Below are 14,948 nucleotides of genomic sequence, written 5' to 3'. Positions count from 1 at the left end.
GTTTTAAATGACTGAAATTATCAGTAAAATGTTTTAATCTCTTTAAATTGGACTTAATCCATGACACCACAGGTGCGTATGGGTTAAGCTATATTGCCATTCGCCAAATTATTAAAACAAAACTATAAACAAAGTATGGTGTAGGCAAATAATCAGTTATGTTTACAATGGACAGAAGGGGGCGCTGTACTTTGTGCAGGATTCAAGGTGGAACCATCTCTTGAAACATTTGGCATCAAATTATGACTATTTTTGCTTCTAGATTATCCTCAAAAATGTCAATACTCCAAATACTCATGGAGCAACTAAAAAAATACTATTAACACTTGGGTTTTTGTTTGTTTTTTCCAAGTAACAATTAGATTTTATTTGTTAAACACAGTGCAAAACTGCAGTGTTTTCTGTGTATTATAAATGTTCAAAGGCATTTTTGTTGGGGTCCTCGTGTATTGATGGCCCAAGTATTATCATGTGCTCACACTTGTAAAGTACCAAACGTAAGACCCTTAATTCATTCTTTATTTTATGCAGCACTTCATAAGTACCTTCAGTGTTTAAGAGTGAAATAATGCTGGCAGTGTTTAGCAATCAAAGCCAAGCGGGAGAATTGTGTTCAACCACCACTCATGTACAAAAAATTCTGTTAGAAAAAATATCATCTGTATAGAAAAACACAATTGATGAGCATTAGAAGAATAAATCCAGATTCTCTGTGTCTCCGGACAACAGTTAAGATCAAATATGAAAGTGTGATCTTTTTTGACTGCATTCTGAATTTTTGAAAATTCGTTCAATTGTAAAAATACAGGTTTTTCCTGACTTTGACTTTGAAAATGTAATCAATTCTTGCCTATCAAGATATAATCTTTAGTAAAAATTTCATAACGATATATGAAAAACTGGGCTCCAGGCTGTTCACAAATAGACAAATGAGACGGAAACATAACCTCCAATTTCTTTGGTGCAGGTAAAAAATTATTAACAAACACAAACGGGTGAGTCTGTCTGCAGGAGGCAGTTCCTGCAAACCTAAAAAATCCTCCTCTATTCAACTCTTTCAGGAAGATGTCTATCTGGTGATGCAAAATGTCATGTTACATGGTAACATATGTCACATGTCATAGAATCCAGTGGATGTCTAAATTGTTTGATTTTTACTTTGGAGACCAAACATTCAACGCAGTCCAAACTATTTAATTTATTAATCCTATAAGCTCAACCAATATTATATATATATATATATATATATATATATATATATATATATATATATATATATATATATATATATATATATATATATATATATATATTTTTTTTTTTTTTACCAAAATTTGAGCAACTTTAACTTTTATCACATTCTTGCTGTTTTTACCCCATAACTCTAACATTCAGTCACAGATAGTCCAAACTATACTTTTTTTGAAATATTTATGATCAGACAAATGTGTAGTTTTCAATATGATTGGAGCATCTACTAATTGACCCCTGTGTAATTCTTCAATAAACCCTGACCTGGCTGCCTGTTAAAAATTCTAGTAGTCAGTCTTTTTTGAAAAAGGAGAAAGAAAAAAAAGTAATGTCTAAGGAGTAAGTGCTCCATTTGAAAGTTTCCTTTGTAAATATTCTGTTATCTGCTGCACTAATATTACAACCAATTAAATAATGAATACTGAAGAAGGGAGTAATGAGATATTGTTGACACTTTTTAAACATACAGAAACTTGTATACTAGTAAACTTGGATGTAAGTCTTTTCTGTGAGGGGGTGATTGTGCTGATAGGGGGGCTGGATTGGGTGGGGGGCTGCTAATGGGGAGTACATTATTGCTTGTCATTCCAAAATACAATCAGTCTTCATCAATCAGAGCTGCAGTAACTGATCCATCGAAATATTAAGTCAATAAACAAAGTAAAATAGGCACTTTATGACATTTACCACCCCAGGAACAACATTATTAAAACATCCAACATTACATCTTGTGAATCTGGAGCTTTTTGAACGACTGCAGGTTTTAACAGTTTCAGCGACAGTGGGGCGTCCTGACCAAGATTCAAATATATGAACGCACAGCAGTCACCGACTCGTGGTCACGGACGATACAATATCCAAATTCTACCGATGAAGACACGGCGGTGAGGATGCACAGAGTGGAGGTAAGTTAGTTCCCCACAAAATTAAAAACAATAAAATGCAAACTTTATTATTTATTTATTTGTTTTTTAATAATTGCAGGTCATGACAGAGATTAAAAAGTGAGATTTTTGATGGTTTGTATCTTTACTTTGCAGTCACCAACTCTGATCTTTAATTGTAAAAAAAAAAAAAAAAATTTAACTCTTAAAATCTGATTATTTGTATGGTTTCTTAAATTACAGGTGCAGTTTTCATCTTTGTCCTTCTTGGAGTCACAGGTGAAAAATTTGATTTATATCTGGTAACTTGAATATTACTGCATAAATGATGCTACACTGCTAACATCTATAAGAAAATAATGAACACATGATGGTACACAGTAAAAACAAACAAAAAACACAAGACATGCGGAGTTGGTACTCAACATGTTCTAGAAGGAGTAGGAAGCAGAGTAACCTGATAAAATCCTGCTCCTTCTCTGCGGGTCAGTTAGAATTAAAATGTCCTATCCTGTCTTCACACAGACAGTCACAAATTACTATACAGATCAAAAAAGACATATTCATGCATGCATACTTATTTACAAGCAATAGAAAAAGAATAGTTTAAATACATAAATCTGTGAAAGTCCTTTCTCCCAGTACCCTGTGAGAACCCTGTAAGTACCCTGTGTATTTTTGTACTGCTTTTTGAACTGGGCCATGCTTGGACATTGCTTCAGCTCCAAACCCAGTCTGTTCCACAGCTTCACTCCACATATGGAAAAACAAAAATGTTATGAAGATTTTACTGACACAAAGCTGTTTTAAATTTAAATCTCCCCCTTCAAATTATAACCCCCATCTCTATTATTATTATAAGATTTCCAATTAGTTGGCTGTTTATTGCTTTGTAGATTATTTGTATTGTTTGAAAATACACCAGGTCAATGAACATTGCTTTTGATTGTAAAAATAGTTTGCATGATCTCTATAACCGGTATTATAAATGATCCTTATGGATCTTTTTTGTAGCATGGATAATGATTGAAGTGAGGTTTTTTAAGTATTGCCCCATACCTCGCTCACTCACTCATTCATCTTCAATTGCTTATCCGGGATTGGGTTACAGGGCAACATCTCCAGCAGGGGACCCCAGACTTCCCTTTCCTGGGTCACATTAACCATCTCTGACTGGGGAATACTGAGGCGCTCCCAGACCAGTGTGGAGATAAAATCTCTCTACCTAGTCCTGGGTCTTCCCCGGGGTCTCCTCCCAGCTGGACATGCCTGGAACACTTCCTAGGGAGGCGCCCAGAGGCATCTTTACCAGATGCCCGAACCATCTCAGCTGGCTCCTTTTAACACGAAGGAGCAGCGACTCTACTCTGAGCTTCTCACCTCATCTCTAAGGGAGGTACCAGGGAGGAAACCCATTTTGGCCACTTGTACCTGCAACCCTCATGACTATAGGTGAGCACAGGAACAAAGATTGACCAGTAAATTGGGAGCTTTGCCTTTTGGCTCAGCGCTCTTTTCGTCACAACAGTATGGTAGAGGGAATGTAACACCGCCCATGCTCCACTGATTCTTTGGCCAATCTCACTCTCTATTGTCCCCTCACTTGTGAACAAGACTCCGAGGTACTTCTGTGGTGACCTGAGTGGAAAAACAAGGGAGAAGCCAAAGGGACTTGCGTTACATTTTGGCTTTAAACTCTGTGTGCGTTAGTCAACAATCAAACAGTCAATCAAAATTCATCTGTTCCCACGTTCTTTTAAATGTACTGAATATTCAGCAATGGGCTTTGCATTTTTATGCAAAATTGCATCAAATGTAAAACCTACTTTTTCAACCTCTGCTTTAGTCATGAGTGTCATCTGCACCACAGCCTACAAATACATTCAGTGGACACTTATGTGTGCATGTTATTGAGATGATTAAAGTCCAATAAACATGAAACATGGACCAGTGACACAGAAGAATGAAGAGCTCTCTGCCATATTTAGTCATAGTTGGTCACAAGTTGATGCCACAAATGGGGAAGAAATAATCTCAAACATAAATTCATATCTCAACAACATATCCATCATATATCAGCAATGTTCAAAAAAGAATCTTCTCTAATTTTCAGTATGAATAGCTTTAAATTACACAGACTGGGCGTTGCAGATGCAATATTTGCTCTCGGAGTGTTCATGGAGAATTGTAGAGAAGGCCAGAAGAAGTTGCATTGTTTGTTTGTGGATTTAAGATGAGATTACAGAGTACCAAGAGAAAAGGTGTGGTATTGTTTGAGGAAGTCTGGTGTAAGAGAAATATATGGGGGAGGTGGAGGATATGTGCAAGGACAGTCACCACACTGAGTCGGTGTGCTTGAGGTTCCTTGCTGTAATCAAAAGTCCTGATGTAAGTTTTGATTTTTTTTTTTCTGAACACTATTCTCAATGTGTTAGCTCGGGCTGGGTCAGGTCAAACCTTATTCAGAAGAAGCACCTTTAAGTGACTGATATTATTGTCATGTATTAAAAAAAAAAAAAAAAATTCAATCCATTGACGAATCACCTTTGACCTTTATGTGTACCATAAAGAGAATATTTCTGTCAGTGTTTTTGCTACTATAAGTGTGCGTGTTTTATATATATAATAAATTAATTATTACCCTCATTTGCTCGGTCTGTACAGGAATATCAGACCTCAGTGTTTTTCACACGGACCTGGCTAACACTTGGTCTGTACTTACACCGCAGTCTGATATTTTCCCGTACAGACCTCACGCTCAGTTAATAATGCTTTAATATTACTGTCATTTGCATGCAGACTTCTGCTACTGAAATGAATTATTGATAAATTGCTTTTTGATTTAATAGTCAGATGATAGTATTCCTCTGTGTAGTATCAGAACTTGTTGATGTTGGAGAAGAAGTTATTCTCTGGGTCTATATCATTTTCCAAATCCAGTAAATTATGGTCCGTATATTAAAATGTTCTCAGTTCCAGGTTATAGTAATCATTTGAGTTATATCCTCTGCAAATGTAGACGAATAAGTTCTCTCAGACTTGTTGCTCACCGGGCTCCAAGATGCAAAGTCCTATCACAGTCATGTCCTTCATTCTGGTGTACTGCTCCAACTCTGACACTCTGCTCTCCTGGATCTGGAGAGCCTTCACCTGCTCCATCAGGTTCAGGATGGCCTTCTGCTGTAGCTTGACAGCAGAGATTTCTTCCGCCATCTGTCGGCTATTAGCCTAGATACCTTCTAGCTAGTTTCCCAAATAGCCAACTAGCACTGCTTCAATCTGTATTACAAAAAACGTCTTAAACCAGTATATAAAAGGTGGGTAATTGTATAAACTATCCAAAATAGTAGCACCTCCATCAACCCAGCAAGACAAAAAGAAAAAGATTAAAAACTATGCAGCGCTAATGCAGGTATTAGCCGTTGCGTTTATTACAAATTGGTTCCAATTATGTTTTTGACAATCTTTTTTCCAGTGACACATGATGAATGTTTATCTCAGATGTCTTGTTTTCTGAGGTTCGCTGCAGTTGTCATTGTAGCGTTTTGTTCGTGCTGACTGATTTAAACAGGTTCCACTGCTGTCCAGTATGAGTACATCCTTTTCAGCTACGAGCTGTCCTGGCGTGAGGCCCAGGGATACTGCAGAGAACACTACAGTGACCTGGCCACCATAAGAGACATTCAGGACAACAACATGATCAGTGAGATAGCTGAAAACGATGCCTTCTGGATCAGCCTGTACGATGAAATCATCGGCTGGACGTGGTTGCAGGAGGGTCTCCAAGAAGAAGCCGACCAGTTCAGACCGTGGAGGGATAACCAGCCAAATAATAAGAATGGAAACCAGCACTGTGTCTTCATGACGGGCAACGGTGTCTGGTCAGACTAAACTGCAACTCCGAGTTTCCCTTCGTTTGTTCAAACGGTGAGATTCATTTTGGCTACAAACAGCAAAAAAGACATGATGATTTTAGTGCAGGAAAAAGAAAATGTTGCATTTTTTTGTTGAGTTGTCTGATAGACACAACTCCAAACTTACTTGGAGAAGGATACACACACTCCAGGTCTTCCTCAGGTTTTCCTGTCCAAGTACTAATCAGGACCGACCCTGGTTAGGTTCTGAGATTGGTTTGTACAGAAAGCCATGGAAGTGGTCGGACGGCAGCGGCAGCACGTTCAGAAACTGGCAGGTCGACCAGCCGGACAACAACGCCAACAGCAGTGAGAGCTGTGTCAAGATGTACAACGCAACATGGGACGACTAAAATTGTGACACCAAACTCACGTTTCTGTGTCAAAGTAACTCTCAGAATACACAGATTCTCCTCATGAAGTTATTTTTCTACAATATGTACTAAAAAAAAGTTTTCACACCTTGCTGACTCATTTTCTTTCTGTCTGCTGCAATTTTGAATAGATCCAGTTGAAGAGCCAACGCACACCTCCAAAATCCAAGGTATCAGACCCACACGGTGACGTTCAGGCTCTTTATTAAAGTGTGTTCACATATAGTCTGCACAGATCTCTACCACCCCACGACTGTAGGTGGAGCTGTACTTCTTTGCATTTGCATTGATGTTTAAAATTGCTTTAATTTTTGTAATATTCTAAATGAAAGGTATTTTGCAAATAAAGATATATATATTATGTTTGTTGCAGACAAATGCCGACCTGACAGATCCAAATGTTGCAAATGAAGTTATGCAAAAGGTAAGCAACTGTGGTTGATGGGGTTTTGTTTTTTTTTAATAGCCCTGATTAAATTTTGTTTCATTTAGTTATATATTTACTTATTTAAATTTGTTTCTAGCTGCAGGCACATCTGTACTTGCATTTTAAACATACCAAGATCTCCCTGAAGTCTGTGAGAAAACATCCTTAACCACAAAAGCTAAGTGAAGATTCTCTCAAATATTACAGAGATATGTCATCTGTCAGAAGAAGAAAAAAAAAAAAATTTTTTTTTGAGCACCAGTAGATGTATCATTCGTGTTTCTCCAACAGGCCCGTCTGGAGACGGAACCCCGTAAAAACAGCACAGTTGGTCATTGATAACGGCAGATTGTCAAACTTTTCCTGCTGTTTGTCTTTTCTTGTTTTTGCTTCTGTTGTGAGCCTGAATGTCTTAAAAACTCTTTAATGTCAGTCTCACTTACTGCAATTAATAATCAATCAGTAAATAAAGTGTGTGACCAAGTATCGACATATTTAGTGGATTTATAAAATACTATTTGTGTTTTGTTGAAATGTTAACATTAACCATTTGGTGGTGTTTTAAAGTGAAATTTTGTTTGCAGTTGAAAGATGTAATCAATAAATGTATAATTTTTTTTCTTTCACTTTTGACACTGTGTGCTTATTACCCTGTGTGCTGCTATACAATGGTGCTGGAACCTTAATTTTCCTGAGGAAGTCTTCCCAAGGGATCAATAAAGTTCTGTCTAATCTAAACATTTAGAATTTGTCATGACATCACTTTAACTGGTGACACTTGACGTGTACATGAGTTATCATTAGTTAACGCAGTAATAAACATGAACTAACGCTGACTTAAGGGTTAACTATATGTGGTAATGTTTTGTTAATAGTGTGCATGTTAACCAATTTATGTATTAATTATTTAATTAAAAATAAACATGAATTGATTACTCAACACAGCAACTCTTCACGAGGTGCAGGTTAATGCTGATTAATGCATGAATGAATGCTAATTAAAGTTCACTTAGTGTAACATGTATAAAATGTAACCAGTCAAATAAGTGTAGATGCACATTACCAGACATTAAACATTGCTCATTAAATAACTGAAGTTGTGTGTGTGTGTGTGTGTGGATTCATGGGTGTTTTATTCTTTAAGACGACATTTGCTGAGATTAACAAAACAGTCACAGCTCACAAACACACCAAAGCAAATGATAGCATATGGATATCCAAATGAGTTTTTATGGACACATGGAGCTGTGGTAATCAAATGTCTGGGTGTTTCCTACTCATTTGGCTAGAATATTGTGTTTTTCCTATCACAGCTGAAAGTCTTAAAATAAATAAATGTGCAATAGTTTGTGCAATAAAAGCTTTGTCACAGAATGATGTAATGTGTACTCCCTGACTGCTGTCAATGACATGAAGTGCAGTTTTAATAGATGATTTCAGTGACAAAAAATGTGTAGCTGCATCTCATATAATAATTTGAAATCCTTTCTAAGAATTTATGAAACACATTTTCTAGATAATTTAAATGAATGAATGATGTGTAATTAGAATAAAACTGCTTTTTTTTCTGACAAAAAATTGTGGTTAAACATCAGAAACAAAAAGCAAACACATTGTTTCTAGTCTATGATGTCATAAAGCAGAGCTTTTTTTCAAGAATGTGAAGTCCAAGCAAAACAAAATTTTTCATCACCAAAAGTGGGAATGTACATCAGATTAAATTAAGAAAATCAATTTTGGGTATAACTATTTGGGCTGGTGCGTGCGCTACCAACCTCTTGTTTGTTGAGAATGTTTTAGACCTTTCTGGAAAAATTTCTTGAACAAATGCAAAGTGATCGCAACCAAACTCTTTTTCTCTGTTGTGTGTTTTAATGTAATCATTTGTCCAGCTCCGTCTGTGAGTGAACCTTCTACGCGGTCATTAATTTGTTTCAGTCATTAAATTTGATGAAGACACTGGACTGAATTTGTGGATTAAACCTGCTGGTTTAAGTAAAAAAAATAAAAATAAAAAAAAAAAAAATACCTGTAATACCCAGTTAGTACAGTAGAGGCAGTAATCATGCTACGAAAACATTTAGTGTGTCCGAAATATAAAACGAAGAAAAACGCCGACAGACGTTCGGAATTTTTTTCTTGTAGATTTTGCGTTTGTTCGATACAAACTTATTTATCGTGCAGATTTGAGAGTTCGAAACGACAGGACACGATTTTTTGTTGAGATGTTCCTTCAGTTTTACCTCAGTGAAAACGGGGATCGAGTCTACACTCTCAAGGTAGAGTTACATTTTTTTCTCTTTGATATTATGACGGCATAAAGGCTCATTCTGCGTTGTCAAGGGAGACACTCGTCACTTTAATTAGTCCAAACATAATTCACCGGTTATGATCATGAATACTTAATATCTGCTATAGAATATCCTCAAGAATGAAATGTCATGCATTTGTTATTGTTGCTTCTGTGTACGAGTGTTTATGGTGTTAATAACGAACTCCAGCCCTGGTGGATGGATGGATTACAACTAATGAGGCTGCAAACATGCAGAATTCCAGGACTTTTCAAGTGTATTATTTGGGTACTTATTTATTTTAATATAATTGTTAGATGTGGCAAGTATGCTTAATTTAAATTTTCAGTCGTTGCAGTCAAATTTAATGTCGTCCCTCAATTTCAAGAAAGTCAGAATATTTAGAAGAATACGTAAATACAAAATAAAGGATTTTGCAATGTTTGTATTTATGGTACTGAGGTGTTGAACCTTCTCTCTTTTTTTTGTAAAAGCAAAACAAAAACACTGCTCAGTTCTGCAACACTTTTGTAAATGTGAAAAGACTGGACTACAAATGGAAATGCCGTTAATATTTTCAAACTTTTTATGCATTTCAATGAAAAACGCTAACCCTTTTGAGAAATTTCCAAAGTTGCTAGTTAGCCGAGATGTACAGCTATAGTGTTTTGACACCAGAAGTGCACAGCACCCTTTACAGAAAAAGTGACTTTGTCCCAGTTTGCAGACTTTATAGTGCGATCCTGGAGACACTGGAACTCTAGACTGGAAATGTATATCCTCCACGAACTTGAACCAAAACTTGAACCAAGGGGGAGGAGGAGTAACAGGAAGACAGAGGTCAGGAATGAGAATGAGAGGAACACTAGTAGCCAGTAAATCAGTATTGATCAGTATGTCTGGTATTTATATTGTGTATTTATATTTATATTTGCAAACTTTTTTTTTCTTTCACTTTTTGCGTTCTGTGTGCTGCTATACAATGCTGCTGGAACTCGTTCCCAAGAGATCAATAAAGTTCTATCTAATCTAATCTAAACCCTACTCAGCACTGGCGGGGTGGAACATCCACGATCTGGCAGTGAGTCTAGCACAAATGGGCATCATAGGTTTTTGGTCAAGAGTGACTCACCAGTCTGCAGTCAGACCCTCTGGCTATCTGAAGGGTTGATGTTTTCATACTGTTTCATCGTCAGACTGTCTTCATACTGTGTGAGGTCATAGCTGCTAATTATAGCCCAATTTAGTTATGCATTAATCATCACCTGGTCGTGGGTTGAGACAGGTAGGAACATGTACATTGCCCTCAGGAATTTAATGAGTGAACAAATAGACAAATTACAAATGCAAAAACAATCATGACCTGCTGTGGCATAATGCAATCTGAAACCTCACCACTAGATGGCACTAAATCTGAATCGAATTTATTGGCAAATAACTTCTCACATACAAGGAATTTGATCTGGTGTCATTGGTGCTTAAACAATAATAAAAATATAAAAGGGAAAAAATACTTCTGTTAGAAGTGAAGCAGTCAAGTAGACAAAATGGGCAAAGACTATGTTCACTGTCAAACAAATATAACAGTGGAATGAGGTGCACGGCATGCAGCTGTACATCCTGAAATCATCTGACATTTTTGATTCCTACCTGATGAAATGTGTATTTTTCCATATTCTCCATGCAGCAAAATCTGTTAAACCTCTTCCCTTCTTTTTCGCTATATAACAGAAGGTGGATCCTGCAGGTCAGCCCACCAGCCCGGCCCACCCGGCACGCTTCTCCCCAGATGACAAATTCTCCCGGCACAGAGTGATCCTGAAGAAACGCTTCGGCATTCTGCTCACCCAGCAGAGCAAACCCGTTCTGTGAAGTGGTAGGTGTGGAAACGGATGGATGGATGGATGGATGTCACCAGAGATCAGACCAGTGAAAAGAGTGATGGGGAAGATTAAATCCAAAAGAAACTTTTGTTTTTTTCTTTTTTTTGTGGGGGTGGGCAATAAACAGAATTCTTCTTAAGAGCAGTTCTTGAGAATAACACTGAAACGCATCAATAGTTGTACTTGTATTAATTGTATACAGAGGAAAGTTTTATTACTTTTCTATATCGATCAGTGATACTTTTGATAATGTAATAAATGTGCAGCAATGTAAGTGATTGACAATGTTGTGCACTGTTGCACAGCAGCATGTGGTGGTGGGGCCCCCGGCCACTAATCTTGTAATGCAGAGATGCCCATGAACCAGGTTACTGATTAATAAATAATTTGAAGAGTGGCATGTTGAAATGTTTTAAATGTGTTTTGTTAATCTGACACTCGGTGGCTTTACGTAAAAGTCGAAGTAAATCCAGTGATATCGAGAGAAGAGCGAGAACAACCCTCTTAAAATAAAATACATCTCATTTGGACGATCTTTAAAGAACTACAATTCCCATGAATCTTTGCGTCTTCATTAGTATCACGCATGCGTAAACCATGGAGACTACGGCAAGTGGGATCGGGCATGCGGCGCGTGTGCTGCTCACAAAAAAAAAAAAAAAAAAAAGCTCCTGAGATATTCCTGCCTGCGGGAAGAGTCGTATCCATATAGCGGAAACGTGGAATCAGGTATGTGCTTTCTGATTCATATGTTGGATTTGGTCACATTGAGTGGGCAGTTTATCGGCGGCTAATGTTAGCGTCACTTAGCTAAGTCACTGTGCCGCCTGCGACAGTCTGAGACCCGCAATAAAAAAAAATGTTTAGCGCTTCTAAGTGCTACATTTTTTAAATTTTCACATCCAACCTCAAGCAAATGGACAGATTAAACAGTGATAAGTCAATTCTTCCATCATTTGGTCTGTATTAAACGCGCCGTTCTCATTTTGCTAAACCCTCACCGCAGTCAGCTGCATAGATTATGAATTATCTGAGAATGTCGACTCATAACTGGTGTAAAATACATTTTTGGTGCCGTCTCTGGACGGTTTAAAGACGAATTATGTCCGTATGTCTTTGCCTTATAATGAGAGTTGAGCTCCAGCATCACCTTCAACCTGGACCAAAGGGGTCATTTTATGCCCCCCCCCCCAAAAAAAACAAAAAACTGGTTTTCTGGTTGGTAAAATCAACAGTATCTTTCTTATGAGCAATAAACACCAACTCAAGTTCCCAATTCAGAATTAAAACTTGAAATGTGTTTTGAAAACTACTAGGGTTCAGACCAATTAATTTTTTTTTTTTTCTGGGAGGATACTGATATCTGTTGATGTGTATATTAAAGAAATGGCTGATTCTTTGCACGTTATCAAATCCTTTGACAAGTTGTCAGTAAATATAACCGACAACCATCTGACATACATCATCCGCTGTCTTTGCTCAGATTGGCAGTCACTGTTGCATCACTCGGTATTTGCAAAAAACAGAGTTCTTGTCAATTTTGCCTCCCCCCTTCCCATCTAGCTGGCAGCATAGTAACCACTTGTCTCTTGTCACTATAAAACACCCACTCTGATTGGCAATGAATCAATCATTTGGTCACTTTGCCTCTGTCTCTTGACCAATGGGTAATGCAGGTCCCAGCCATGCTTGACCGCCTTCTGCTGGGCAAATTATGTAGGGACATGGTTACTGACAGTCAGTTTGCTTTTCTGTAGTTTTAAGTTGGTAAAATGAAAGTTTTAATATTGTCAAAAATATTGCAGATGTTGATATGTTCGTGAAAGGTTGATATCAGCTGATATTATTGGTCAACTAATACATCGCTTGAGCTCTATTTTGTAACTTATGTCACAAAATTCCATATTTATGTTCTGTGCAGAACAAGGAAGGCAGAAACTTCCAGAGTTGGACCTAGACCACATTGAAATTACAGTAATGACCTTCTGTTTACAAGTGTGTTGAAAATTGGTTGAATACGACCCCTTTAAACCGGTTGTTGGATAATGTTTATCTTTACTAATCAGTCATTCTGGCTTTCTTATTTTTCTGGTAGTAATTACTCTGAACCATAATATCATGAACTGTGTTGGCAGAGAGCATCATGTGGAAAACGATGCCTGGAGACGTTATCGTCATGAATATGACATTGTTGATGGGTTATTTTATTTCATGTACGACTGGTGTAACTTTAATGCCTCATACATAAGACGCAGCTAACACAATCTCTGCTGTAAATCTAGGCCGTACACATCAGTCAGGTCTGGGATGCTGGTGTGGGTGCTGCCTCCGTCAGCACCCACACAAATTTAAGATTGTTTCTATGTCTTTTGAAGAGTGCCAAAAATGACTAAATTTGTCTCAGCAGTTTCAAAGAGGTCTGCATGCTGATTTATTTTTTTCTTCTCTCTCTTCTTTGCAAAAGGCTTTTGATTCCTACACCGTCTGTGTCTGCATCACCTCTGTAGCCTTGACAGATTTGAGTGCCCACTCTTTAAAAGTCGAGTGTAAAGTCTTTGTTCTCTTCACAGTGATTGTTTGTTTGTGGACTTCATCAGAACAGGCCCAGTACAACACAACCCCTATAAAAACTACTCCTGTTTTCGCTTTCATTGTTCATCCAAAACTTCATGCTGCTTCATTATTTTATAGTTTAATTTGTGCTATTTACTCTGAAAGAGAAAACAAATCTACACAATATAATCGTAATTAAGTAATTAATTGTTAATTAATTAATTAATTAAGAGGGCTCGAAGCACTCCATTGGTTCAAGATTCAAAGCAAAGCTCGGTTGATTATATGGAAGAAAGGAAACGTTTGCGGTAAAACAGTTATTTAGCAACTAATTGATGACTAAATTAGTTGACAACTATTTTAATAATCGATTTTAATCGATTAACTTGATTAGTTGTTTCAGCTCTAATTCATAGCCCCCCTCCAAAAAAAGCCATGGTTTCTCCCACGGTGCAGACAGTGGACCAGACGCTAGTCGATCAGTTGGTCATGCGACATTTCACTTGTGTGCAACGTTACTTCAGTTGTACTGGTCCCCCTTGTCACCAAACCTGGTATATGCATGAAGCATAGTGACCCCAAAAAAGCCTGTTGATTTAGGGGTGAAAAGGTCAAAATGACTGAACTGTACTTTGTAAAAGATTTGTGAGTGGTAAAGTTATCTTGCCCAGGGCACTGTGGGTTAGTGCAGACTTTGTGCTTATGAATAAAAAGTGATTTATGAATCAATCCTTAACGTTTGGAAGTACAGAGAACTGCTGTCTGCAGTTAATCATGACGCCACTCTGAATGTCAAAGTAGAATATAAAATCTGCATAATCTGAAGGGTTGCACTTAAATAGTTTGTTAAAAAAAGTAAATAAAACTCTGCTTCTGTTTTTTCTTGCTTCCCCTCTCATTCTCCCCCATCCTCACCCTTAAAACACCACCATACCGACGCCCTGTCCTCCCACACCTCAGAGCACCACTGGTTTTTCACACTGATTGTAAACAGTTTTTATTTACACACAACAGAATTTAGTTACGAAACAAGTGAAAAACAAATACCCGAAGGGAAGTTTGAATCGGTGTGCAATTCGTGAAAGACAGAGATTGGTGGTGTAGAGTTATTTTGGCAGGTTTCTCTGTTGCCACATAGTATTTTTCACTTGTAAGTAAAACAGGACACATCCACAGTAGCTTTCATTTGTAAATGCAACTGCACACAGAGTGAAGCTTTATTCACATGCACGGTGGCAGACGACAGATTTGCTTCCATGGAGAATTTCAGCAGTAAACGACATCACAGTGGATGCTGTTACCATGGCACCAGCTGGCAGATAGCTTAGCCGTGCCTAGCTCAGGTGCGCATAGCCCGCCTAGCTAGTCAGT

General features: G+C 37.6%; 1 protein-coding gene and 3 long non-coding RNA genes across 5 annotated transcripts; 3 read left to right on the top strand and 1 right to left on the bottom strand.

Annotated features, from left to right (window-relative positions):
* Window positions 1-374: 374 nt before the first annotated feature.
* On the bottom strand, window positions 375-14,689 carry LOC117505288. The gene is made up of 3 exons (XR_004559061.1): window positions 14,619-14,689; window positions 11,672-11,692; window positions 375-389 (listed from the first exon to the last, which is right to left on the bottom strand). It is a non-coding gene; the product is annotated as an uncharacterized LOC117505288 (long non-coding RNA).
* On the top strand, window positions 1,845-5,904 carry LOC117505287. Its single transcript, XR_004559060.1, has 4 exons — window positions 1,845-2,156; window positions 2,236-2,270; window positions 2,379-2,414; window positions 5,707-5,904. It is a non-coding gene; the product is annotated as an uncharacterized LOC117505287 (long non-coding RNA).
* On the top strand, window positions 6,047-7,476 carry LOC117505286. Of its 2 annotated transcripts, XR_004559059.1 has the most exons (4): window positions 6,047-6,436; window positions 6,555-6,593; window positions 6,797-6,847; window positions 6,948-7,476. It is a non-coding gene; the product is annotated as an uncharacterized LOC117505286 (long non-coding RNA). The 2 variants fall into 2 exon arrangements; XR_004559058.1 differs by having other exon boundaries at window positions 6,047-6,593.
* nop10 (NOP10 ribonucleoprotein homolog (yeast)) lies at window positions 8,963-14,624 on the top strand. The gene is made up of 3 exons (XM_034164902.1): window positions 8,963-9,129; window positions 10,873-11,017; window positions 14,538-14,624. The coding sequence occupies exons 1-2, from the start codon at window positions 9,076-9,078 to the stop codon at window positions 11,011-11,013; spliced, it is 195 nt and encodes a 64-aa protein (XP_034020793.1). The 5' UTR covers window positions 8,963-9,075; the 3' UTR covers window positions 11,014-11,017; window positions 14,538-14,624.
* Window positions 14,690-14,948: the final 259 nt, after the last annotated feature.

Source organism: Thalassophryne amazonica, chromosome 23 (assembly GCF_902500255.1).
Source record: "Thalassophryne amazonica chromosome 23, fThaAma1.1, whole genome shotgun sequence".
Taxonomy (NCBI): domain Eukaryota; kingdom Metazoa; phylum Chordata; class Actinopteri; order Batrachoidiformes; family Batrachoididae; genus Thalassophryne; species Thalassophryne amazonica.
This window is presented reverse-complemented; position numbering and strand designations above follow the sequence as displayed.